Source organism: Myripristis murdjan, chromosome 7 (assembly GCF_902150065.1).
Source record: "Myripristis murdjan chromosome 7, fMyrMur1.1, whole genome shotgun sequence".
Classification (NCBI taxonomy): domain Eukaryota; kingdom Metazoa; phylum Chordata; class Actinopteri; order Holocentriformes; family Holocentridae; genus Myripristis; species Myripristis murdjan.
The window spans coordinates 9,003,647-9,030,057 of NC_043986.1; the positions used below are offsets into that span (position 1 = coordinate 9,003,647).

General features: G+C 42.6%; 1 protein-coding gene across 1 annotated transcript; it reads left to right on the forward strand.

The window, feature by feature from the left end:
* The first annotated feature begins 366 nt into the window (after positions 1-366).
* Positions 367-25,675, forward strand: LOC115362370 (transketolase). The gene is made up of 14 exons (XM_030056270.1): positions 367-473; positions 3,154-3,271; positions 4,046-4,159; positions 6,023-6,120; positions 10,834-11,025; positions 11,569-11,687; positions 13,594-13,790; positions 14,294-14,458; positions 16,481-16,637; positions 17,587-17,717; positions 18,330-18,413; positions 19,202-19,295; positions 19,561-19,683; positions 24,748-25,675. Exons 1-14 carry the CDS (start codon positions 367-369, stop codon positions 24,933-24,935), a joined length of 1,887 nt encoding a protein of 628 aa, XP_029912130.1. The 3' UTR covers positions 24,936-25,675.
* The last annotated feature ends 736 nt before the right edge of the window (positions 25,676-26,411 follow it).

Genomic DNA, 26,411 nt, shown 5'->3' on the forward strand with positions numbered 1-26,411 from the left:
TGTGTGTGTGTGTGTGGCCTTGGTCTCAGCCCAAAGCTTTCCTGCTGTTGGATGTGCTCATGCGTGACTGTTTGGAGAGTAACTGTAGTCTCCTTTTAGCTCTAGATTAGCCATATTCATAGGCTTTGCTTGCGAACACGCCCCCCTCTCCCCCTCCCTCTCTCTCTCTCTCTCTCTCTCTCTCTCTCTCTCTCTCTCTCTCTCTCTCTCTCTCTCTCTCTCTCCAACGCAGGTTCAGCAAGACAGTCTTTTTAACCCCTGCGATCGTCCGCCGCGCGTTCAGCTGCTTTCTCGCGTCAGACCGGGGACTTTTAACTCTTTATCTCATCTCTACCGGCGTGCGTGTGTTTTTGGTGCATCGGCCAGATGGAGGACTACCACAAACCGGACCAGCAGACGGTGCAGGCGCTCAGGAACATCGCCACCCGGCTCCGGATCAACTCCATCAAGGCGACAACTGCAGCGGGCAGCGGGTAAGAGAATGAGGACGGAGCGACGAACCGGTAGATTTAGATAAAGATAAAACGCGCCGTTAGTGTCCCGGGCCGGTAGGAGCCGCGCACTTCTTGGTTTATTATAGGACAAATTAAAAGGCTTGTTATCTGTTTACATCAGGAGGGACGTGGACTTGAATTTATAAACTGTAGTCTCGTTATCGGACAAAACATAACACTATTTCATTCTGGTAATCGCGTGTTAGGGGACCGCGAAGACCAACGCCAGCTACAGCTGTAGGCTACGGGTTTATGAGAGTGCAAAACACAATAACATGTGATAATCATACTCTCTGCACAAACAGGGGACATTTTAGTAAACAAAACACTTGTTTTGCACAGTGCGTAAACGTCAAAGAACATTTGTGCCAACATAGCGTGTGCGCAATTTACGCATTTCGCCTGACAGGGCAGCTGTTGACGTGCATGATTAAAAGTTAATTTACCTGACACGTTAAGGCCCGTGTTTAGTTTAGCATCATGACATGAAACAATTAACGGACAAGCTGAATTGCTTTGCACAACTGCGCATGCAAATGTTATTTTTAAAGTAAATGCACGGGTTCTGGGGATTCGGTCATGAATTGCTGCAGGTGCACCGACGCTCCGCTCTCCCTCTCTCCCCCCGGCTCCTAGTGGTCTTTGTCCGGTTATGTAAGAGCGGAGCAGAGCAGAAAGTGAGTCGGTGCATCATGCGATGTCCGCAGCCGACGTGGAGTTGAGAGACACCGAAATGGAACCGACGGAGCGACGCGCGCTCTTGCCGACCCGACGCGCCTGCGTGCACGGACAGATCAGTGCACAGCCGCTCGGACTACAGAGTTGTTGGGTGGCGGGAGGACTTCCTGTCACAGCTTTCAAAATAAAACCTGTGTTTATGGAAATGCTGCACGTTACTAGGAGGCCTGGTTAAAATGTAGAGTAAATACCGTGTCAGCTGGTTATACAACCATCACATGCTTTGATCAGCAAATGCAGCCGCACAGCTCTGTGCATCGGTTATACAGTCGCTAAATAATGCACACAGTGAACCTCAGTGACATCTGTTCTATATGCTTTACAATGGGACCCTGGTGGCGAGTTCGTGAAAATTCAAGCACATAAAACTGGTACCAGACAGATTAAGATAATGTGTGCTACCTTGAGAAAGTCCATTTGAACCCGCAGCTGAGGTGGAAGTGTTCCCAAAGGAAGGAGGGAGGAGAGCAGGGAACCGAGGAGGTCGTGATGGGGACGTGCACGCTCTCTAATGGATGTGGGATTCATAATAGGGCGTAATGGATGGGAATTTCTGGATTTATCTCAGGCATTTCTTGGACACACACGCACACATTTCCGTCATTTAAAATATTTAGAAAATTACACTAAACCAGAATTATCCCCCAGGGACACAGGAGACATTCCATTTATTTTTTGCTTTTGCATGCAGTCTGATCTCATCACATCACATCACATGGGCTACCTCTGAGACCTATGCACAAGACAAGCAAGTTTATTATATTTGAATTATGTTCAGGAAAACAGAGAATTTAGGCCAGACCTGCTTTTCTATCCTAATCCTATTTGTTAATTTTATCATTTTCTCACAGATCAATTTTAAATTTTCTCACATCATCCATAAATTAGATATCATCTATCTTTTCACTCTGTCCTGTATCATCCATCACACCACACACTACCCACGTGTTTATTTAGTCTGTCACCTTCATTCAGTCATAACTCCCTTGTCATTTCACATTTTCCATTTCAGGATAATAGAGAAAAGGCCTTCACCAAGCGTGGCCTTAGTGGAAATGGAGGTATTATGGGCATGTTAAAAAAAAAAAAAAAAGTAACATAGAGAACATAAACACTTTTCTAACCAAAATCTGTGTTACATTCAGTGCAACATTATAACCTTTTAATCTATAACAGCACTCTAAAGATGTCAGTTATGTTTTTGTGGTGGCTTTAGTATTTTTGATCAACAGAGAGGGTGCAGTGTGTGTGTGTGTGTGTGTGTGTGTGTGTGTGTGGGAGAGGGGGAGGGAGAGAGCTACACTGTATATGTACTTAGCGGCTGACCGACCCTGACAAAGTCAATCAGACTAGCTCACTGTCTGCCTTACATAACTCTGCTACCACAGATGGGTTGGCATGAATTAACTCACTACATCAGACCACACAACGACCAGAGGGCAGAGAGGACGGGATTGACAGACCGACCGACTGACAGACAGGCAGGCAGACAGGCAGAGAGACAGACAGGCAGTCAAAGTGATTACTGCTGATTATCCATTTGCCTTTCTGCCTGTCTTTTCTGTTTTATCTCTGCCTCCTTTTCTTTGTGTTTTCTGTGTTTTGGTGTGCTCTTAGTGTGTCCACTGATTTGAACTGAGAAATAAGAATGCACAGTCAAGTTCACTTACCTGTGACTAGTGTGTGTGTGTGTGTGTGTGTGTGTGTGTGTGTGTGTGTGTGTGTGTGTTTGCATTACGTATAATAGGCCTATATATCAACAATGGAAAAGTTCATTTCGGTGTGTGAGAGCATGCAAGTTTGCTTTTATGTAATAATAACTTATAGTTTCATCTCTCCTCTGCACATCATTAGCTATTATGCTGCAACAATAATAAGAGTGTGTGTGTGTGTGTGTGTTCTCTCCATCTTTGTGTTCCAGCCATCCGACATCATGCTGCAGTGCGGCAGACATCATGTCAGTGCTTTTCTTCCATACCATGAAGTACCGACCTGAAGATCCTCGAAACCCCAACAACGATCGCTTCATCCTCTCCAAGGTGACACACACACACACACACTCTCACACACTCACACACACCTGGAACTTCAGTGGTGATCGCCTCAGTTGGGATCCAGCAGTGCATACATGAGAATGCAGACATGTATACACACCAATGACGAGCAACAACAATGATTTCTGTATCATAAGGCCTTTCCCTGTACATTAATATAACATCAATATGCATCTAAAATGGCCACTAAATTCTGCTTAAGTCCAAATGGCTTGGATTGGCACTAGTTCACTGGAGAGCTTGCGGCTGATTCCCCAATTTAATCCGGCTTTATTCGCTCCATCGCTGAGTAATTCTGTCGACTTCATGGAATCCATTTCAATTTGTCATATCTGCAGAGTTGGGCGGTTTTCCCTGCAACAGGAAAAAAAATAAATAAAAAATTACAGTCAAATTGAATCCAGCTCAAGTCCTGCTTTCTGGACACTTTAATTCTTCAGCTGCCTTTAGTTTTGTGGGTTTTGATGTGGACAGTGACTGATATCTGTCAGTCGCTGTGATCTTACTGAACCTTTATCTTGATACTGTTATTTGTCATTTGTTGTTTTTATGGTGCCATCGTCCGGTGCCCAGTAAATAAAGAGTAAAGTAAAGAGTCATGACTTCAGCTTCCAGGTAAATCAGGGTCTGTTTGTGATGTGAGGCTGAGCAGCAACTCCCACATTTCAGATCATGAATTGTGCATCCTTGATACCGACTGGCTACCGCTGCAGTGCTGTTCTCCCTCTAACCTTTGACCTTTGACCTCTGCCTCCTCAGGGTCATGCGGCCCCAGTGCTGTATGCCGTGTGGGCGGAGACGGGCTACCTGAAGGAGAACGAGCTCCTCAACCTCCGCAAGGTCGACTCCATCCTGGAGGGCCACCCTGTGCCGGTGAGGACAGGAAGTGACACAGAGCACACACACACACAGGAACCGATCATTATTGATTACCTCACCACCTACAGGAAAGCACAGAAGGTTCTAGGCATGAAGGCTTACTCTGCATACCAGGCTGTGTGTATCAGGAACACACCAGCAGTTAAAGGGATACTCCAACATTTCTATTATATCATATATATATATGCAGTTGTCCCTCGCTATAACGCGGTTCACCTTTCGCGGCCTCGCAGTTTCGCGGATTTTTTTTAGTGCAATTTTGCATGCTTTTTTTTTTTTTTTTTTTTTTTTTACAGCGCATTGTGTTCTGCGTCCTGATTGGCTAAGGGACTGTAGACCATTGTCTACAGCTCCGACCACCTCCGTGCCGTGTCTCCTGTACAGTACAGAATGCGTTCATTCTATAATACTGGACTTATTTTTCTATGAAGGTTTGAACTTTGAGAGTTTAAACAAGAGAGAAAAGTGAGAAAATGTTAATGCCTGTCTGAGAAAAGTGTATAAAGTGTGTAGTGAGGGGTTTTACAGCCTTAAAACATCTATAATAATTGTAAAAAATAAAGCTGACTACTTCGCGGATTTCGCCTATTGCGGGTTATTTTTAGAACGTAACTCCCGCGATAAACGAGGGACCACTATATATTTACTCGATGATGGTTTAATAATTTTATATTAGTTTTTACCTATTTTTGGGGGCCCCTTTCAGGCAAGGGCCCTTGGAATTGTCCTAACTTTTCCCCCCTATATGGCCCCCCTGCCTGCAGGTTTTGGTTTCAGCTCTGCTCTTGCACACCTGACCCAATTAAGGCCCATGCATCTTCCTGCACGCCCTGTTCAGGTAGATCTGCTTCAACCAATCAGCATGAAGCCCTTAAATGGACCAGGTGTGAAAGAGCAGAGCTGAAACAAAAACCTGCAGGACAGGGGGGGCCTTGAGGACTGGGTTGGGGAACACTGGCCCATAGGAGTCATTGGCCCAGCTTCGTCAAAGTGAAAAAATAAATTTTAGAGCAACTTTGAGGTTGTTGTATTTACACAGTGTAACATGCGGATTTGAAATACACGTCTTGGAATTAAAAAAAAAAGTTTTAGGAAAAGGTAGAGGCATTTATCCTTCCATATGTCATAGTGATCCGTACACAGCTGAAGGTATAGGTAGATCCAGCACAAATGAACTTAAAAATAAAAAAAGAAGATTGAAATAAATTGCTTGAAATGAAAAGAATGAAGTCATTTAGGATGTCACATCATCATCCCTGTCTGACACTTCTCCTTTATCCTCGATGGAAACAAGACAGAGCACAGGCGCTTCAGTGTAAACACACACATGTACTGTACACTCCGGAACATGCACACACACTGCACATTCTGCGTGTAGACAGCGTGAACACACACACACACACACACACACACACACACACACACACACACACACACACACACACACACACACAGAAAACACACTGTGTACAGGCAGGACAGCTGTGACAAAGATGTTTTTGTGTGACAGAGACGGTCTGTGCTCTGCTCCTTTCTCCTCGGCTGCAGACTTTAAGGACAGCCAGTGTTCACATGCGCCCTGTCACCGACACACACACACACACACACACACACACACACACACAGTGAGTGTGACTGTGACCAAGCTGCCACTCACTGTTCTTTTATTAATTTAATTTCATGCTTCCTGTGCTTGCAAATTTTATCTGTTGCAGACGCTGTGACACAAAAGATGTGGTTTGCCTAATACTGTGTACATCTGTGTGTGTGTGTGTGTGTGTGTGTGTGTGTGTGTGTGTGTGTGTGTGTGTGTGTGTGTGTGTGTGTGTTTGTCTGTGTGTGTGTGTGTACTCACAGAAGCAGCAGTTTGTGGATGTGGCCACTGGGTCTCTGGGTCACGGGCTGGGAGCTGCCTGTGGGATGGCCTACACTGGAAAGTACTTTGATAAGGCCAGGTAAGACACACACACACACACACACACACGTACACAAATAGCCCGTGGTTATAAACTGGACTTCATGCAGCCCCTCTGAAGTGTATGGACAGCTCAAGTAAAACAACCTTGCATGCTTCATTCTTCACACACAGAGGTGCATGTGCATGTGCTACATGTGCACACTCTCTCTCTCTCTCTCACACACACACACACACACACACACACAGAATACACTGCTGACCTTGTGTAGCAGTAAACTCTGCTGACATGTGACATTTCAACCTGGACCTGCAGATCTAACCCTCCCTGACAGTCCTGCTCTGTGCTGACATTTACTCAGCCAATCAGAGAGCAGGAGAGCTGACCTGTGATCAGTTTTACCAATCAGATCAGAGAAAGTCAGGGGGATCAAGCTATCTGGTCAGCGTGATATGACCGGGACCAACTGCAGGTCAAAATCAGCAGGTGGGGAATTTTTTTTTCCAAATTCAAAAGAGCCAGATTTTTCTTCCTTGATTTTATGTGTTTCCTGTCGTAACAGGATGCTCTGGCATGAGGTCACTGTTTTCCAGAAAGTAAAAGTGATGGCAGTTAATTTCATGTAGGCTTTAAACATGCCTGAGAGACAAAACATATAAAACAAAGTCTCACCTCAGACCTCTGCAAATTGGAGGCATTTATTTCAAAGGTGTCTTATTTATACAGTGTATTGTGTGTATTTGAAATATAGAAACCAGAATCAGGAGTAATAGTGCTTCTGTGGTTTGGTCTTCAGTGTTGTGGCGGCTTAATTTTGTTTATATTTTGCACTGCAAAAACTCAAAATCTTACCAAGAATATTTGTCTTATTTCTAGTCAAAATATCTCATTACACTTAAAATAAGACATGATCACCTAAGAAATATTTAGACAATTTTCACTTGTTTCAAATGAATTTTCAAGTGAAAATTGTCTAAAAACAAGTTACTTCTGAGGTGATTATGTCTTATTTTAAGTGTAATGAGATATTTTGACTAGAAATAAGACATATATTCTTAGTAAGATTTTGAGTTTTTGCAGTGTGTCAGGTCGCAAAGGTGTAATTTAGATTTTAAAATAATGTGCAGTCAAATTATGACTGGAAAACCCAGTACACACACATCTTTGGCCAGTTGTTCCACAGCTGTTTTTTTACACTTCCCGCTCAAACTGTCTTAAACATATTCACAGCAAAGAGCAAACTGTCATGTCATGATAAACTGCCAGAACTGAAACGCACAGCCGTGGTGCTCTGCTCTGTGTTTTGAGTGTGAGCAGGGTCACGGCGTTCCTTTGTTGTACGGCGATCTAGAAAGGGCCATGTGGATTTCTGTCCAACAATAGAGACAGAGAGAGAGAGAGAGAGAGAGAGTTGTGCAGCCCATAATATGACACAGCATATTCACCCACTTCACTTTTTTTTTTTCATTGAAAATTAACGGGAAACAGAAACATCTGAGCCAAACTTTGGAATTCAGGGAGAGAGGTGTCACTCGGGCGCTTTTTATTGTCGACAGAAAAGAAGGAGGCTGTCTTAACAATGGCGGTTTGGTTTTATTCAGCCTGCACACACGGCACATGCAGTGAAAAAAAAAAAAAGAAAAACAGCCAGGGAATGCCATACTCACATAGTGTGTTGGCTTCTCTCTCTCTCTCTCTCCCTGCATTTTGTGTGCACTCAATTTCTTCTGCTCTAATAATTACACACATGCAAGATCTCCCTTCCTGATCTCTCTATCTCTCCTCCTCACTATTCCCCCCTCCTATCATCCAAAAAAAAAAAGAAAAGAAAAAGCTTTGCCTGTGTTGTGTGTGTATGCATGCGTGCTCATATGTGCCTGCGTGTCTGATTTTGTATATTGTACTGTATATGTGAGTGACTGTGTGAGCATGTGTGTGTGTTTGTGGTGTGTGTGTGTGTGTGTTTGATCTCCCTCCCAGTGCACAGCGCGGCTTGTCAGGCTAATTCGCTGCAACGTTGCGCCTCAACATTTACTTAGAAGACGGCATCATTGCATCGCTGCGCCGCTTTCCTCACATCGGAAGTGAAAACTGCCGAATGCTGTCTGATAGGCTGATAGTAACACACCCCACCCCCACCCCACCCCTTCCCCCTCCTCTGGATCAAGTGCTGCTGGGTGGATTTTGGCATTGTTTAAAATACGTTAACAGTACCATATGTTGTGTTTTTATGATATGGTTTTTATGATTTGTTGCATGAAATAACCCCAACAGCTTCAGTCAGAGTGGGGATTATAAGATATGATTCATCAATGAACCCGTTCAATACATTTAACAGTAGTTGTGACATTGTGCATCTCTGTATGCATTATGTGGGTCTGGTTCAATATGCAGCGGTTGCTTGAATTAATAAATAAGCCGTGTTTGATGTTATATTTGATCTAATAAGATGCGGTGTTCTATACAATTCGTCACCTGGTTAAAAGGCCTTGGTGGATTGACTGAAAGTTTTTAGGTTATCAGGGTGAAATGATGTGTGTAAAACAGCCTGAGGTGCATGTGCGTTTGTGCATGTGTGTGTGTGTGTGTGTGTGCATGTGCGTGTGCATGTGTGTTTGTACGTGCCTGTGTGTTTAACATGCTTCTGTGTGATAGCTGGACGGGTTTGGGATGTTTGCAAAGAGTGTCACCTTGTCTTGATCTGCTTTTCTCACCTTCCAGAAAGAGAAAGAGAGGCGGAAGGGACACACACACACACACACACACACACACACACACATATTTCATGCACCATCTGACCCAAAAAATGTCACAAAACATAACATCAACATATTCAAGTGTTAAAGTATTTTCTCATTGGCTGTGCACACACAGTACACACAGACCACCTTATCATCTTTTACATGCTTGCTGCACTGCTGCTCCACCCAGAGAGGAAATCTTTGGTAAATCCTGCGGGGGTGGTGGTCACATTATGAAGGATTACTTAGCTCCTGCAGCTAAAGCACTAAAGCGCTGCCAGGATTACAGTTGGTTACAGTGCCCCCTCGGACTATACAGTATATGTGTGTATGTGTGTGTGTGTGTGTGTGTGTGTTTGGCTGTGTGATGGTATGTGTGTATTTTGTGCTGACAGCAGAGCTTATTCTTGACGTTATAGCCTATTACTATCACCTTTGGCCACGTCCACAAAAACTGCACAATGGATTTCATTCATCACAAGCTCTAAACCCATTGTATGTCTCTGCACGTTGCATATATTCAAAAGATTTGCATCAAACTGAATAAAGATGAGCATTGCTTCATGTCTGTGTTATACAAAGTAGTTCGACTATTGCATATTCCTCCCGTATCCTGGTCAGAGACACATTTCACTTAAAAACATTAGCGTAGTGTTGGGTTGTAACAGAAACCTATAACAGCATTATGTATTCTAAATACAAAAATATAACTGTATTCCATTGCGTTTCCTAAAAAAAATTATGTTTGCAGTCATAAATACACATGAATAATTAAGCAGCTACTTCGAGGAATACTTTTTAAGTGAAAACCAAACAATCTGAAGGCCATTTGAGTCACAGCAGGTGTTATTTGGCTTCACAAAGTGTGGCACTGAAGAAAAAATGGATTTGTGTGAAAACCTGAACTAACCCAGAGCCTTGAAGTGTTTCAGTTCTTGTATCACTGACGTCACACTCCTGACTAGAGTTTTGATGAGGTAACTACTTAGAGTAATGGGATTTTTAGACAGATTTTACATCTTTAGAGAGAATAAATCACAAGGTTACATGCAAAATAAAAAAAAAAGTGAATGAACATGGTGTGTTCTCAGTGCATAACGAGTGTTGTTTCAAACTGAGACATCCATCATTTTAAAACAACTATTGAAAGCTATCTTAAATTTTGAGTTTCTCACTTAGGCTAAAGTCACTGTATTTTGCAGGTGATTAATGATGAACACGAGACAGATGTTTTCCAAACACAGGGTGTATCAAAGTATCATCTTGAATAGTTCTGGAAAAAAGCTTTTTGAATCCAGCTTCCTGTTCATCTCGCCCTCCGTCTATCGGCGCTCGCTCATTCATTCTCCCTCTTTCCCTCTCCCTTTCTTTCATCGTCTCTGGAATTCCTTTCTTCCTCTCTCCTGTGTGTGTCGTTCTTTCTGCCCTGAGTTGGAATGCGTGGTGTAATGCGCCGTGTCTCGGCCGATCTTCCAGCTTTAATGAGAATGTGTCTATTTGACTGGAAAGCTGTCAGGAATTGTTACGCCACGGGGAGCGACTACCGAGGGTTTGGGGGGGGGCTCTGTGCATGCATGTGTGTGTGTGTGTGTGTGTGTGTGTGTAGGTGTGAGGGTCAGCTGTCAAATCGAGTCCTATAGGAGGAGATGCACAGTACAGAAAATGTGAGGGTGTGTTGAAAGTAAAAACCACTGTGCTATGGAAAATTACCCCTTACCTCTGTAAGAGACAATAGACTATGGTATGATCCTGGTGCTATCTGTCTGTCTATCTATCTGTCTGTCTACTCTGTCTATAGCCTATGAAGGAGTGTACCCATGTTCCCACACTCCTGTATTGCCTCTCTATGATGTTTTTCATACACAATTTTCCAAAACATTTCAGATATTCAACATTATGCATTTCTGTTTATACGTGTATTTGTATGTGTGTTTCTGTTTCTTTCACTACATCAGTCTTCTGCTCCACAGTTCAGTCAGAAACACTGAGTCCCTCTCTTTCTGTCCCGCAGCTACCGTGTGTATTGCCTGCTGGGTGATGGGGAGATGTCTGAGGGCTCGGTGTGGGAGGCCATGGCCTTCGCCTCCTACTACCAGCTGGACAACCTGGTGGCCATCATGGACATCAACAGGCTGGGCCAGAGCGACCCGGCGCCCCTCCAGCACCACGTGGAGAAGTACCAGCGGCGCTGTGAGGCCTTCGGGTGAGCCGGGAGCTGGAGGGGGTGCACAGGACGTTTTTGGATGGGTGAAGGGAGACAGTGAATGCTTGAATGTGTGCGACGTCCCTGTGTCTGTCTGTTTTTGCGTATTTTGAAGCATGTGTGTTTTGGTTTGTGTGTGTTTTCTGGAGGGACAACCTGCATCAGCATTGAAAACCTGTGTAAATAAGGCATCAGGTTGAAATCTGAGACAGCATCTATAGTTACTATTAGCTCCAAAGGGTACTGTTTGGTGAAATTTGGGCCTAAATAGTCAATCTCTCTGATACCAGTTCACTGTTTTGTAAGCTAGTTTGATATGTTTTTTGTTTTTTTTTTTTTTTTAACTATACTATAATAACATAATATGAAAACCTGCTCATTTTTGGTTGATGTTGAGCTTGGCTGTCTGCTGCAGTGCAGGGACTGTACATGGCCTGCATAAAACATGCATTTAGGAGTCAACAGGAGTTCATTTCCGCATTTAAAAAAAAAAAATGTAAAAGTAGGACTGTATTTAAAGTTGTTTCTTCCCTGTTTTCCCAGCTGGCATGCCATCATTGTGGACGGCCACAGTGTGGAGGAGCTGTGTAAGGTGCTGAGCCAGCCCCGCCACCAGCCACTCGCCATCATCGCCAAGACCATCAAGGGCAAGGGCATCCCAGGTACAGAAATCCAACACACCCGGTGGTTCAGGGGAAATCATGCACCATTGTATGTCTGCTTGGATTTTAGCACAATGCTGACCTGTATATGAAGAATTCTGTTCCAAAATATTATAGATCCATTTTGGAGGGAAAAAATCACTCATTATAGAGAATGTCTGTTGAAGTGTCAAGCATAGACCTAATTTACCTTCTTCCCATTAAAAATAATTATTAGTTTTCATTTCTGCCATCAATCCATAGGTTTGCAAGTTTGCCAATCTCATTTTGGAGATTTTCACATTTTCTGGCAGGTTGTAAAGCAGTGACATCACAGGACATCACATATCCCAGGCAGCATAACCCAGCGTAATCTGTGATAACACACATCAAGAGACATGATAGACACTGATCAAAACTGCTCCAGTACTCGGTGAATGGTGACAAGGTAAAACGACGACAAATGGGAGTAATATTTTTGTCAGGTGGTTGTTTAACGTCCTTGCTCCTCGCCACAGGTCCAGAGGCTCCCTAACCCGCTGTAATCCTGCAGTGCTTTAGTGCCTTAGCTGCTGCAGCTCAGTAATCCCTCAGAATGTGTAGCATACACTCCCAGCAACAGCCCATTGTCCTAATGTTGTGATAAGGTTAGGGGGAGTGTGTATGCACACGTGTGTGTTTGTGTGAGAGAGAACAAGAGAGAGAGACACACACAGAGAGAAGGTTAGGGCAAAAAAGAGAAAGTTGTTTTTCTTTTGGCTGCCCAGATTAAAGGGTGAAGATGACACGGCAACTGAAGAGACAGGTTGTTTTAAGAGTAAGAGCAGAGAATGTGTGCATGCCTCTGAGTGTGTGTTTAAGTGTGTCTTTGAATATATCAGATTGCATCAAAAACCATGCCCAGTATGTGTCTGTTGTCGTAAGCCCTCGTCTCAACCTTTGACCTTTAAATTAGCTTATTGTCAGCCGCTGAAGTGGAAGATTGTTATGAGTGTGGCAGCTGGCGGTGGTTTATTTTCTGCATGTTTGCATGTGTGCACACATGAACACAGAGGCGAAAGGTATGCAGGAGGGCAGGCAGAATATGACATTTATATATTTTCCATTGAATCTGTGCTTTCATTTAAAGTTTCTTACTTTACCATGACGGCATGGAGACACTCCAGTGGCAAACTGATGGTTTAGCTATGATGTAAAGTGTATGACATTTTGAAGAGGCTCACAGGCTAGGCTTAAATGTTACACATGCATGTTATGTGCTGCAGCCCTCGGCACCAGCTATGTGTTTGACAAGGTATTTATCTCCTCAGCCCCAGCCTTACCTTACAAAGAGTGTTTTACTAAGCCTCCCCTGCCCAGCATATGTTTATTTGAAGCCATTATATATTACACAATAGAACTGAAATTTTTAATTTTTAATATTTAAGTTTTTTGTCAAAATATGCCAGGTTCTCATGTATCACAGTGATCATTTCTAATGTTAAAAACTCGTAGCACACTGAACCTGATACTGCCATTATACTGACCTGCTGCACTTACTGGAAAAATGCCGATTATAGATGAACCCAGCACACTTTATATATACTTTTCTGACCACGATCTGTGGAAAAAGTCATGTTTAGGTCATTATCTAACCTAAAGCAAACAGAATAATACCATTATACTATAATAATTCAATTAATAAGTGACCATATTTCTGCCCAAAGCTGACCTCTGCACTGGACGCAATATATAGTCTTTACCTTTATGCTTACCTGCAGTGCTTATTTGAATAAAGCAAAGATGATTTGTCCAAAAATCAGTATTATATTTTGCTGAATTTTATTTTTAATGGGTCTTTAAAAGCTTAAACTTTAACTCTGTTATCTGCAGACAGCATGTAAAGACTTCTTTCAAACGTAGTCCTGAACTGTTGCGTGTTTTTCAGCGGCTGAGGATAAGATGGGCTGGCACGGCAAGCCCCTGCCTAAAGACATGGCCGAGAGTGTCATCAAGGAGCTGCAGAGCCGCATCGTCAGCAGCAGCAAGCGCCTCTACCCCGCACCGCCCAACGAGGACGCACCGCCCGTCAGCATCCGCAACATCCGCATGCCAAGCGCGCCCAGCTACAAACCTGGAGACAAGGTACGATCTGCACCAAACTGGGTCGTGTTGATAATCCAAAAAATCCGGTGGCTCTTGCAGTTTGTGGCTGCAGATGAATTTCCACTTGTTTTTCACAGATTTCACGTTGGTGCAGTCTAACAAAAAGCAAATGTCTTACTTATATTTGCAGTCAGTAAACTCCACCTGCATTTTTAGAGATGGTGGGTCTAAAAAAAGTACTCTTCATCTATAAGACTTAAGCTTGTACATGAATATACACATTTTTGATGGACAAATACATAGTGGATTACATCTTTAATCTGTGATTGTGTTTGTGGATCTGTCTGTGGATGGATCAAACTAGTAAATTGTCTTAGCAGCTTATCACTGACCTTTAGTCTGATGGCATTATTTTCACTTTGCTGTGATGACGGAATAAATCACACACTTGGCCAAGTTGGGATGTCTTACTTACTGCTTTTATCTGTGGATTATCATTTATTGTAGCATGTTGATTGACTGGTTTGTTTACCTGTGGCCAGATTGCTACGAGGAAGGCGTACGGCATGGCTCTGGCCAAGCTGGGCCGGTACAACGATCACGTGGTGGCTCTGGACGGAGACACCAAGAACTCGACCTTCTCCGAGCTCTTCAAGAACGAACATCCCAACCGCTACGTGGAGTGCTACATCGCAGAGCAGAACATGGTAAGAAACACGAGTAGGCCGGCTGACTTTTGCTCCGCAGCCGAGAGTCGAAGTCTTTCGGGCAGTGAGTTGGTCCTCTTTTTGATAAATACTGTCCTGATTGCAAGGTACGGCAAGGCTGGTGTTTGGTTAGAAAAGAAATGATCCAAAGAAGACACACACTTCATCAGAGTAAAGTGGCATCACTGAACAACCAGTCAGCACAAACTAAACCTCCTCATTACCGACTGAATTATCAGCCTCATTTAATTAAGTAGCTTCCCAGACTCAACGGTAAAGAGTGTGGTTAGTACCAGGAGGATTAAAAGGCTGAGTGAGCAATCAAAACACACACACACACACACACTGACACCCAGTCACCACATATTGGTCTAGTCCCGATATATCCATCCATTTGTACCACTGACATAAGACCAATCATCTCCAGTCTTTTGCTAATAGATGAAATATCAGATGCATTATGTCGCGCAAAATTACTAAATATTTTGAAATGCAGATTCACTTTTTGATCTGAATCAACAAGAGAAATCTTTCTTTGGTTTTGCTGCTGTTTGCATTAGCGCACTCACAAACGTCCGTCCCCTGTGTGGCGCTCGCGTTACCACCGTCAGCGTTATTATCACCGTTTCATCACCATCAGCATCATTATCTCAGCTAATGAACCTTCGTCAGGTCCTGCTGGGACCGGCGATGACTCGCACACAACAAAACAGGTCGCTCCCTATCTGGATTAATTAAATATCTTCATCATCCGGCTGTCACATGAAACATTAAGTGACTCGGGCAGGTAGTGCTTTGTCATTACGCTCTGTGGGCTTTTGAGGCCTCTTCCCAAATGACAACAATGATGGTTTATGCTGACTAGTAGGCTGCTTACAACTAAGGCAGTTAGTTAATGCTCTTATCCGAGATCAACTTAATGTAAGCACAACACAGGAATAAGCCTCAGCTGCTGCATTTTGATCTCCACCAGCAAGTCCATCACTCATGTTCCCTCAACATCATTTCCCTCTTTTATTATGCCACATCTTTCAACAAAATAAAAAAAAAAAACACAGCCAAAGTGTTGCGCTTGTCTATTTCTTTTCTTTTGACGTCCGTCAGCTTCACTAACAGAACCAAGAACTCTTTCTTGGCATCAGGTAACAGCGATTCCCGCCCCCGGGCATGAAACAGGACAGGAAATCAAGCATGCTGAATGAAACATCTCCCCCTATGAAAACAGTGAAACTATCCAATTTCCTGTTGTATGACTGTAGATAATATGGCATCGCTCTCGCTGTGTGTCAAGATTCTCATGCAAGGAGAGAAAGGTCTTTTTTTTTATTTCACTGAAAGGCAGACCTGAAGTTCACATCATCTTTCCTCTCCTCCTTTTTATTTTGTTTTTTCCTCTTTTCCCCCTCTGCTCCTTCTCTTCCTCTCATTTCCTCTCCTCTCTCTCAATCAGGTAAGTGGCACCAGAGGAAAAATATATTAAAACTTAATATTTTGCTTAACAGAAATTCAGTTTGATTCCATATCCCCCTGTTGATCTGATTTAAGATTTTTCAAGTTTGTAAGCAATGATGTGAGTCAACAGTTTGAATCAGTGCTATTAACCAAAAGCATATATCCATCACATAGTCACATGCAATAAAGGAAGACTATGGTATTTCTTCTGAAATATTAAAAAAAAAAAAAAAAAAAGAATTTCTTAAACACTATGTTGTAAAAAAAAATTTTTTTTGAGAATAGGGAATGATTCAGTTCAAAGCATTTTATATCCATTCACCACAAGTTCAGAGCCATTTATTCTGTTAATTTATTTTGTCAGATCAGTGCAGTTAAATTGAAAGTTGAATAATGAATGCACTGATGCAATGAATGAACAGACTTATTGTAACTACAACTACTTATACTTTTGTTCCTAATAGCCTTTTTCACATTTTCCTCCTCCTCCTCCTCTCTCCCCTCTTCTCTCTCCGCGCTGTCTTCTTCTTCTTCTTCTTTTTCTTCTTCTTCCTCTTCTTCGTCTTCTAGGTGAGCGTGGCGATAGGTTGTGCCACGCGGGACCGCAACGTGGTGTTCGCCAGCACCTTTGCGACGTTCTTCACCCGGGCCTACGACCAGCTCCGCATGGCCGCCATCTCCGAGAGCAACATCAACCTGTGCGGCTCTCACTGCGGCGTCTCTATTGGTCAGTCCTGGTCCCTCTCCACCAATCACAGCCTGCGCTCAGTGACATTTGACCCCTTGTGGCTTATTTTGAAGTCAAATGACCCCAGCAACATCTTGTATCCTCTGTATTATAACACATGTCGCAGTAGGGGAGGATGTTGCATTCAGATGAGAGAAGAAAGACAAAAATTACATTGTCAGTCATACATTCAGGGAAACTTTTTCTGGATTGCAAGGATGGATTTTTGAGGATTATGGCAATCTGTGGTTTGAGGAACACTGTTTTTCTGAGTTAAACCAATCACACGCCACCCTCAGTGACCTTTCACCCCCTAAACAGATGTAGTTTTCCCTCACTGTGACTTTTATTTTGACCACATCTCCTTTCACTACAACCTCCCTTACCTCAAATTCAGCACTGCTCCTCTTTTGAAGGGATTCAGCCCATTACTTCAATATTTTTTTGAATAAATAACTTGATTGCTAAAACAAATTCACCCCAATTGAAGTTAAAATGTTGAGCATGATGTCCCTTTTGGATCATATTTTTTGCAATTTTTTAACTTCACTAAAGTGGACTGAATCTCTGCCCTCTCCTCTGTATTTCTTGGTTTTAATTTCCCTGAATCCTAAACTTGTTTTCCCTTTTTATTTCCGTCTCTTCACCTCTTCCGTTTGCCCATCCTCTACGTCCAGTATCGGCACTCGTCCCCTCCTCCCTCCCTCTCTCTGTCTCTGTGTCATGGAAGTGGGGGCAGCGCGGCCTGATTCTCTCTCACCTCCTCCTCCTTCTTCACCTCCTCTTCCTCCTCCTCCTCCTCCACCTCCTCAGGTACACAGCATGCCCACGCCGCCAGACCCAATGCATGCCAGTCCACTAGAATTCATTTTCAACCTGCAGTAATACTCTTTACTGCATCACAGTATTGTGTATGTGTGTGTGTGTGTGTGTGTGTGTGTGTGTGTAGGTGAGGACGGGCCCTCTCAGATGGGTCTGGAAGATTTGGCGATGTTCAGAGCCATCCCCACGGCAACCGTCTTCTACCCGTGCGACGGCGTCTCCACTGAGAAGGCTGTGGAGCTGGCCGCTAACACAAAGGTAAACCTCATTTATAAAACCTATAATAAAATAATACCTACACTTACAGATGCACTATATCGCTTTTTCAATGCCAACACCAAAACTTTAAGTGTCAACTGATGCAATCCACTACTTTGAATGAATAGTGCAGGCTTGGACCATTAGTTCAAGTCACTGGACAAAATAAATGTTATAAGAGCATCCTTTTCCCCATGATTTGTTTCTGTGTTCAGAAAAAATAGACAATAATAAGACAGTTTGCTTTTATTCCTGATATGTTACTCAGCTCTTTTGGTAATAGATATTAGCCTCCCTTATAATATCCCATTTTAGCAGTATTGGTGCTATTGACACCAGCACTGATAGTAGTATTATCATTGGTGCATTCAAGCTCATTATGCAATGATACCTTTAATAATAATATAAAAGACAACCACAAACATGTTGGATCAATGTTCACAAGAAATGAAGTGCAACGGCAATGAATTTAACCCACTTAAAATTGCAATATGGTTGTTACCAAATGTGTTTACGACCGAGTCAAAGCCAGTATCAGTATGAAGTATGAGGCTGAGTCTGTGTGCTAAAAGTGAAGACACTTGCAGAGTGTTTTCGTCTGGTTTCCTGCAGGGTTTGTGTTTCATCCGAACGAGCCGCCCGGAGAACAACATCCTCTACAACAGCAACGAAGACTTCCATGTTGGACAGGCCAAGGTTTGTAACATTTTTCATAATCCACCAGCCACAGACAAGCTTTTTTTTGTGCTAGGTTTGAGTTTAACTGGAATTTTGCACATCACGTATAAGAGACTTTTCTCTCCAGGTGAGAAAAGCTTTTAATTGAGACGCTGGCATGTACAGCTCCTGTGCCCTCCTTGTCAGATCCTATATAACATAACAGTAACATATCATAATTCATACTTTCTCCTGTAATTCATGTTATTCTACTAAATGTTTGAAATGCAGGTGCGGTGTGTTCATATGACCTTCCACTTGCTTTATTCTTGTGTAAACAGAATTTGCTCTGTTCACATTTTCTGCTTTCTGCTTTATCCTGTTACTAATTGCTGCTGCAGTAACCAAATTCCCCTTATGGATCATTAATTTGTCATCACATATTAATTATACTAAACGCTGAGGTTTTCTCACTAATGCTCGTTGATGCATAACTGAACTCTACAAAGCTTTAATATCAGACAAAATGCAGCTGACACGGATATTAAATAACATATTATAGCTAAATGCTCATTAATATCATCTGGGATTCAACACAGATTTTTAGTTGGATAAAAAAGTAGGTCAGTCCAAGATGTTTCCAGATTGTTTTATTTCATTCTTAAAACTGTTCTTTGCTCTTTTACCTCACATGTATCCCATCATTATAGTCATCATCATCATCATCATCATCATCATCTTCATCAAAAAAAAAAATACCATAATTAATCTAGCACGTGGGTTAGATTGTGGAATCCGTATAAATCGTCTTCTCCCATGCCAACCAGGTTGTGTACAAAACCAATGATGACCATGTGACTGTGATTGGAGCAGGAGTGACCCTGCACGAGGCTGTGGCTGCTGCCGAACAGCTAAAGAAAGGTACACAGAAAGAAAGAAAGAAAGAAAGAAAGAAAGAAAGAAAGAAAGAAAGAAAGCATGGCTCACATCAGCATGGCTTCAGTTTGTCTTTCACCAATCAGGTTGCTTGGCTTAATCATAACACGTTGCACATGATGGACTCCCAGTTACTACTTGAGAGTGAGAGACACTGAGCGTGGAGTCTGTCAGTAACATACAGGACTGAGCAGCATCTCTACTTCCTCCGCTGTTTATTTATAGTATCATTTCCTGTCTTCTCCCTCAGAGAGAATCAACATCCGTGTGATTGACCCGTTCACCATCAAGCCCCTGGACTCCAAAACCATCATTGAGAACGCCCGGGCGACCAGAGGACGCATCATCACGGTGGAGGACCACTACTATGAGGGTGAGCGGTCACACAGCAGGACGTTTCGAAAAATTATACCTACACTGATAAAAAAAACCAGCCTGGAATCATTTATTTATTTTCCAAAAATATTATAATTCAGAGCGTCCTGGTCCAGTTCGATAAGGTGCATGACACCTGAGACATCATGTGGTCAAATCTGAGAGGAGACCTTAGTCACATGTTGTTCCCTTTCTCTATTCCATCTATACTGCCAGTAAATATTCTTTTTTTTTTTTTTTTTTAAATGCATAAATATAGCACAACAATATAGCCAGGAACCAGCTGCTGTATTTCAAGCTGTATTACAAGCCATGGCACATTTTAAACCATTTATAAAATCTTCAAAAATGCCAGGAATAAATGGGTGTCAGCACTCCAGAAAGCTGTGTTTTGAACATATGTGCATCATTTGTTATAACATTTCAGTGCTGAATATGTTAAAAACAACTTATGTGTCATGAAATTATATTTCCATTAGCATATGCTACTTTGAAAAGTAACATAAATGTTTTTGTTGCAAAGAAGATGCACAAATGATTTAAATATCACTTTTTTTTTTTTTTTTGGAGTAGATAGAAATTTAACAGTAGGCTACCCTCAATTCCTCAAAAGTGAACTTGGTGAGCTTGGGAGCATGTACATGGAAACTCTGTAATAACTTTAATGATACTTCCAAATCAAGAATCAAGATTCAAGATTCAAGATTCAAGATTCAAGATTTATTTGTCACATGCATGAATGTACAGGTACAGCAGCAGTGAAATGTAATTGCAACAACTCCAGCACTGTGCAAGTAAAAGATAAAAATTAAAAATTAAAATAATAATAATAATAACAATAATAAAATAAAATAAAATAAAATAAAATAAAATAAATAAATAGATAAATAAAAATAATAAAATAAAAATAAAGATAAAATAGAAAGAATATATGACATTCCTATATACAATGAACAACCTGTATACAATATACAGCAATATACAAAAAGTACAAATAAGAGTCAAGATAACTTTACTATCCCTAAGAAAAGGAAATTTGGTTTTGCAACAGGAGCCTCCATGTAAACACTCATGCAGACAGCAGAGCAATAAGGACTAAGACATACGGAGCTTAGAGTCCATGTAAGATTAGATAAAGAGGAGACATAAAAATATGGCACTAAATCACAGAGCATCATAGAGCAGCACTACCATTCAGATATATAAATCTGCAGTTTTAGGAAATCCAGTTTAAATAATTTCAGTCACATCTCTGGGGAGTCCAAGGCATCAGCAGAGGAGCTTTAACCAGCAGGGACAGGGAACATTATGCGTCTGCTCTCGTGTTTGTTTGGCCGCGTATCAAGTCATGAATACGAGAGCCGGGAGCAGCAAAGGACCTCTGTACGTCGGGCGACAAGAGGGGAAGGGCGGGGCGGGGTGGGGTGGGGTGGGGGAGGCAGCCACAGTCAGTCTGAGCATGGGCAGACGAAGAAGAAGAGGAGCGCGGGGAGGACAACGTGGAAGGAGGAAAACAAGAAAGAGGAGAGAGATGAGGAGGAAAAAAAGATTAGGGATGCAAGGGAGGAGGATGAGGTGGAGGAGGTGAGGGTGATGTAGAAAGAGAAATGGAAGGACCAATAAAAGAGGTAAACTAGGCAAAAAAGATGTGGATAGAGAAGAGAGAGTGTGAGACTAGAGGAAGGGTAGAGGAGGAAGAGGAGGAGGAGGAGGAGGAGCCAGGAGTGCCTGTCAGGGTTTCTTAATTTCACTTCTGGCCTTTGGGCTCGCGCTGACCTACATACCAGCCTGACAACAACTACTGTCCAAAATTCTGCTCTCTCTTTCTCTCCGTCTCGTTCCTTCTCTCTCTCACCATGGCTGTGTGTGTGTGTGTGTGTGTGTGTGTCCCTTCGTGTTTGCATGTTGTCGCCATCCTGTATGTGGCTGCGCCTTGTCTTCTACTGTCGGCCATGATGGAGCCAAACAAAGAATGGGAGCGACAGTGCCATGATTTCTTTTTTTTTTTTTTTTTTTGGTCAGTGCATTCAGAGCCCCCACACACACATACAGCACATGCACACACATGCACACACACACATACAGCATATGCACACACATATGCACATGTATAGATTCATATAAATAGTTGATTATGGCAGGTGAGCATGCGGCAGAGATGGGGGCGGGGGGTCCAGTCTGAGCCATAAGTGGTATCAGGGTCCATTTGGGGAGGGGGTGGGGGTGGGGGGGCGTCAGTGGGTTTGGCTTTAGGGGTTGGCAGCATGCTGTGCGTATATGTGTGTGTGTGTGCGTGTGTGTGTGGGCATGCTAGCAGGGGATATGAGGACAGGCTGTCATGGAACATTACATTTTAGGGGATGGGTGTGTTCGTGTGTGCGCTCATATACGTGTTTGTGTGGTGACTTCACAGTGGGGGGGGGGGGGGGGGGGGGTGGATGCTAATGGGTGTCCATGGTGGGGGTGGGAGATGGAGGAGGGGTGTGTGAGGAGGGGGGCACAGATGGGTTAATGGCCTGCACAGTGTGGAGAGTACAGTGCCGTCCCACGCTTTGTCCTCGGCCCAAACAAAGGGCCGCCCCCCCGCCTCCTCTGTGCCGCTCGAGTTCGATATACTGAAGACATTTAATCAAATTAATTTCCAGCACAGCAGTATGGAAGCTCCCGTATCAACACAAACTACAAGATGTGAAAGGAGACGCAGAGAGTGGCAACTTTCTCTCTATTAGTTCAGTTCAGTTCAAAAGTATTTATCTCCTGCACAGCCGCGGTGTAAGCTGGTCAACTGCAGGAAAAATCAAAGAACTGAAAATGTTAGACCACACAACCCAATTAATAAAATTAGATTATTAATTTAAACATAGTTTTGAAAGTACAAGCATCAGCGCAAACAATGTATTTTGAGTAAAAAAAACTTCAGCATGCTCATCATGTACAGCATATAATTATCATTTAGACCATCATCAAATAGCAGACATGTTATAGTTGTGATACGGACAAGTGGATCAGTCGTGATCCATATAATATATACAGTACATCATTCATATGCTTTTAAAGCCTTACAATAAGTTATTAAAATGCAATGACAGATAAATGATTCAAATGCAGAAATAGGCTGATCCATAATGAATAAAGAATGCATAGAAACACAGAAAGCAGAACAGTGGGCCCAGAGTGAAAAGTACATCAGCAGGCTACCATATAATTAATGAAATCCAGAGACAGAAAATAACAACATTTTCAATATAATAATAATTATTTTTTTTTTGTTTAATGGGCAACTGCCAAAGCATTATTTGAACAATCTGATAACAAAACAGTTAAATATATCAAAAATCTACTCTTATGACAAAATTAACAGTTCTGAGTGCATTTATGGATAAAAAAACAAAAACAAAACAAAACAGAATTATCTTACAATTATAAGCAAGAAGCGTCAAGAATCTGTGCAATCGACCATGAAAAAGAAGAAAAGAAAAAAGGGGAGGAGAAGGACTGGATAGTGTTTGGAGAGGGGTTGTAGAGTAGTTGGAAATCTCTCTCTCTCTCTCTCTCTCTCTCTCTCTCTCTCTCTCTCTCTCGCTCACACACACACACACACACACACACATCCCTTGTTGGCTAGTCAGTCAAGTGAGGGGTGTGAAAATAGAGGAAGGAGGGAGTGAGAAATAAATGAAATAGAAGTGATGGAGAGATGCTGGAGACCTCTGCTCTTTCGTCAGCCTGACGGTCAGTCAATAAGAAATGATGGAGGGGAGGACAGTATGAAGGGAGTAGGAGGAGGAGGAGGAGGAGAGAGAGAGAAAAGGGAGATGGAGATGGAGGGAACGGAGAAAGTAAAAAAGAGAATAAATAAATAAATAAATAAATAAAAGTTGTGGTGTAGGAGGAGGAGAAGGAGAGGATATTGTGACAGGGAGAAAGCGAGATAAAATGGGAGAAGGGGGTGAGAGGAGAGGAAAGAGCGGAGGAGAGAGGGAAGGGAAGAGGGGGAGGAAGCGGAGGAGAGACCGTGGGGGTGAAAGTGAGACAGAAGAGGAGTGAGAAAGCGGAGGGAGGGCGTCGTCACTCCTGTCTCTCCACATCACATCAGCACAGAGCTCAATCGTCTGTGGAGGTGCGAGTGATTTAATCCGACAGCAGGGCGGAAGATGAAGAGGGGAGCAGGTAGGGTGAAGGAAGGAAGGAAGGAAGGAAGGAAGGAAGGAAGGAGAGAAGGAGGGAAGGATGTATGGATAGCAGAATAAGATTTGAATCTTTTTGAGGAGCAAAACTGCCGCAATATTTCACTGTTTAGGTGTGCATCAAACGGTGCAGCATCCATGACAGCTGTCTATCTATTTATGTCTGCATCTATATACTTTCACCCACAGAGGATTTATAAATAAATAACTTGTTTACATTTTGCAACTGTAACTTTTCACTTGCTGTGCTAGAAAAGCCCTAAACACATTTTGGATGCGCGGATGTGTGTGTGGAGTAAAATAAAACCGATACAGGCTTTTGAATGGCGGTAGTGATGCTCAGCAGTCAGCACCTGTCAAACTGACTATTGCTGTGGTTAAAAAAAAAAAAGTGACAGTATTTTGCCTTTTCCCCAGAATATGTTTTTGAAGACACGATGAAACAGCCTCTGAAACAACATTTAAACCACCATGTATCACCAAAACTCAAAAAAAGAACAGTTAAAGGTTCACTGTGCAAAATCACTGATATGTGTAAATAGAAAAAAATTAACTTTTACTATCACCTAGACTTGTCAAATTGTGTGCATATTCCACCTCTTTTGGTCATTTGAGTCTAAAGGGCCCATTGAATTCAATTTTTTAAAAGTGCACCCTTAAGGGAAGAAATAAAATGTGCAAATAAAACATAATTGCAGGTTTGATATGGTATTTTAATGTTTCTGCAGTCATGGAGGACCCTCTATCCAATCAGCACTGGACAAAACTGACTGGCCAGTGTCTGATATGTAATGAAAGTCTAATATTGGTTCTTCATGTCAGTGAAACAGTATAAGGAAGTAGCTCTGACTGCTCTGTGCTGTGTGGTTCCCCAGGCGGGCTGGGCGAGGCCGTGTGCTCGGCCGTGGTGAACGAAACCGGCTTCAGCGTCCACCGGCTGGCCGTGTCCCAGGTGCCCCGCAGCGGCAAACCCCAGGAGCTGCTGCGAATCTTCGGCATCGACCGCGACGCCATCGCCCAGGCCGTCCGCAAAGTCCTCAGCACCTCCGCCAACGCCAAGTAAGACCAGGGCAGCAGCAGCGGAGGTGGCGGCAACATCATCAACAACAACATGGTAGCAGACTCTGTGGTAACCGGTGATCACCATGGAGACAGCAAACAAACAAACAAACAAACAAACAAACACAGAGGGAGGAGGGGAAGCACTTCAGGCCCACTCACGCTCCCCGAGTCATAAAACAATTCAAATTGTTCATTTAATTGGGAAAAAAAAGAAAAATAACATGGTTTTTCTGTTTAACTGTCATTGATGTGGTTTTGATGCCCCCCACCCAAGCCTTTCTCCCCTTCGCTTGCCCCCATTTGTGAGCTCAGTAACCCCCCCAACCCCACCACACACATACACACACACATACACACATACACATCCTCACACACATATATCCCCGTACACCTTTAATCTGAGTCCACCCCGTGCCCGTCTTACCTCCCAGAGAAAGTCCTGGTACTGCTGTAGTGTGTCAGTAAAAGCAGTGAACGTGGTTTGGAGTAAAGTGAAGTTACTATTTTTTTTTTCTTTTTCTGTGGAACCCTTTTCACTTTTTTTTTGGTTGCGGCGGCTCAAACGTCCGCGCCCGTTACTTTGTAACCCTCCCCCTGACCCCCGACCCTCACTAGAGCCAGCAGGGTGTGGAGAAACTCTGGTTTTTTGGTCTATTTGAGCACTGACTGTTTTTAACCCTTTTGACCTTGACTTGGATGGGACTGCTTCACACCAAATAAAGGGATGGTTTCTTCACAAAATGCAAGTGTCTGACGTCTTTCTTTTAGATTGAAGTCCTTTTGAAACGTGCATAAAAACTTGTACAGTGAAATGACTTTTTCACCTCAGTGGCTGATTCTCCATTTCATCACGCACACCTACTTAATAATAAATTCCAGAAAAACACTTTACTTCCTGGAAAATGGTGATAAAACTTCAAACCACTGAAAACATCAGATTTAATATATAAATCCTGCAATTTAACAGCTTTCAAAGTGACATTATAGGCAACATGGTGCTAATCTATGACTTTATGTACACTTTTTTTATTATAGATCAGTGGTTACATCAATGCTTTTTTTCAGCCATGAAATCCTTGTTTTGTTTTGTTTTTCTAACACACTATGACCATGGAAGTTTGCGACAGTTCAAGACTACTAAATGTACATTTTTTTTTTTTTTTTACCTTTTTAACCTGTATCTGTCACCCCAACATCGAGGTTCAACCAAATACACCAAATCCTAGCAGCAACACACCATCACAGTGTTGTTTCCTTGTGACTTTTGCTCCAAAATGAGATATCCCGTCCCCATCACTTCAAACGCGGATGCCTACTCTCACACGATTATTGAAAGTAAAAATGAAAAAAATGTACCTTGACAGACAGCATGTTAATACCTCCAGCCTATATCAGCATTTTAGGCATTATTGTCATCAACACATTTTTTTTTTTCATGCCACAGCAATGATGTATTTAACACATTTAATATTTGGGG

Coding starts and splice junctions, on each gene's coding strand:
- LOC115362370 (XM_030056270.1), top strand. CDS start 367: ATGGAGGACTACCACAAACCGGACCAGCAGACGGTGCAGGCGCTCAGG. Junction 3,272..4,045: donor ATCGCTTCATCCTCTCCAAG/GTGACACACACA, acceptor CTGCCTCCTCAG/GGTCATGCGGCCCCAGTGCT. Junction 4,160..6,022: donor TGGAGGGCCACCCTGTGCCG/GTGAGGACAGGA, acceptor GTGTACTCACAG/AAGCAGCAGTTTGTGGATGT.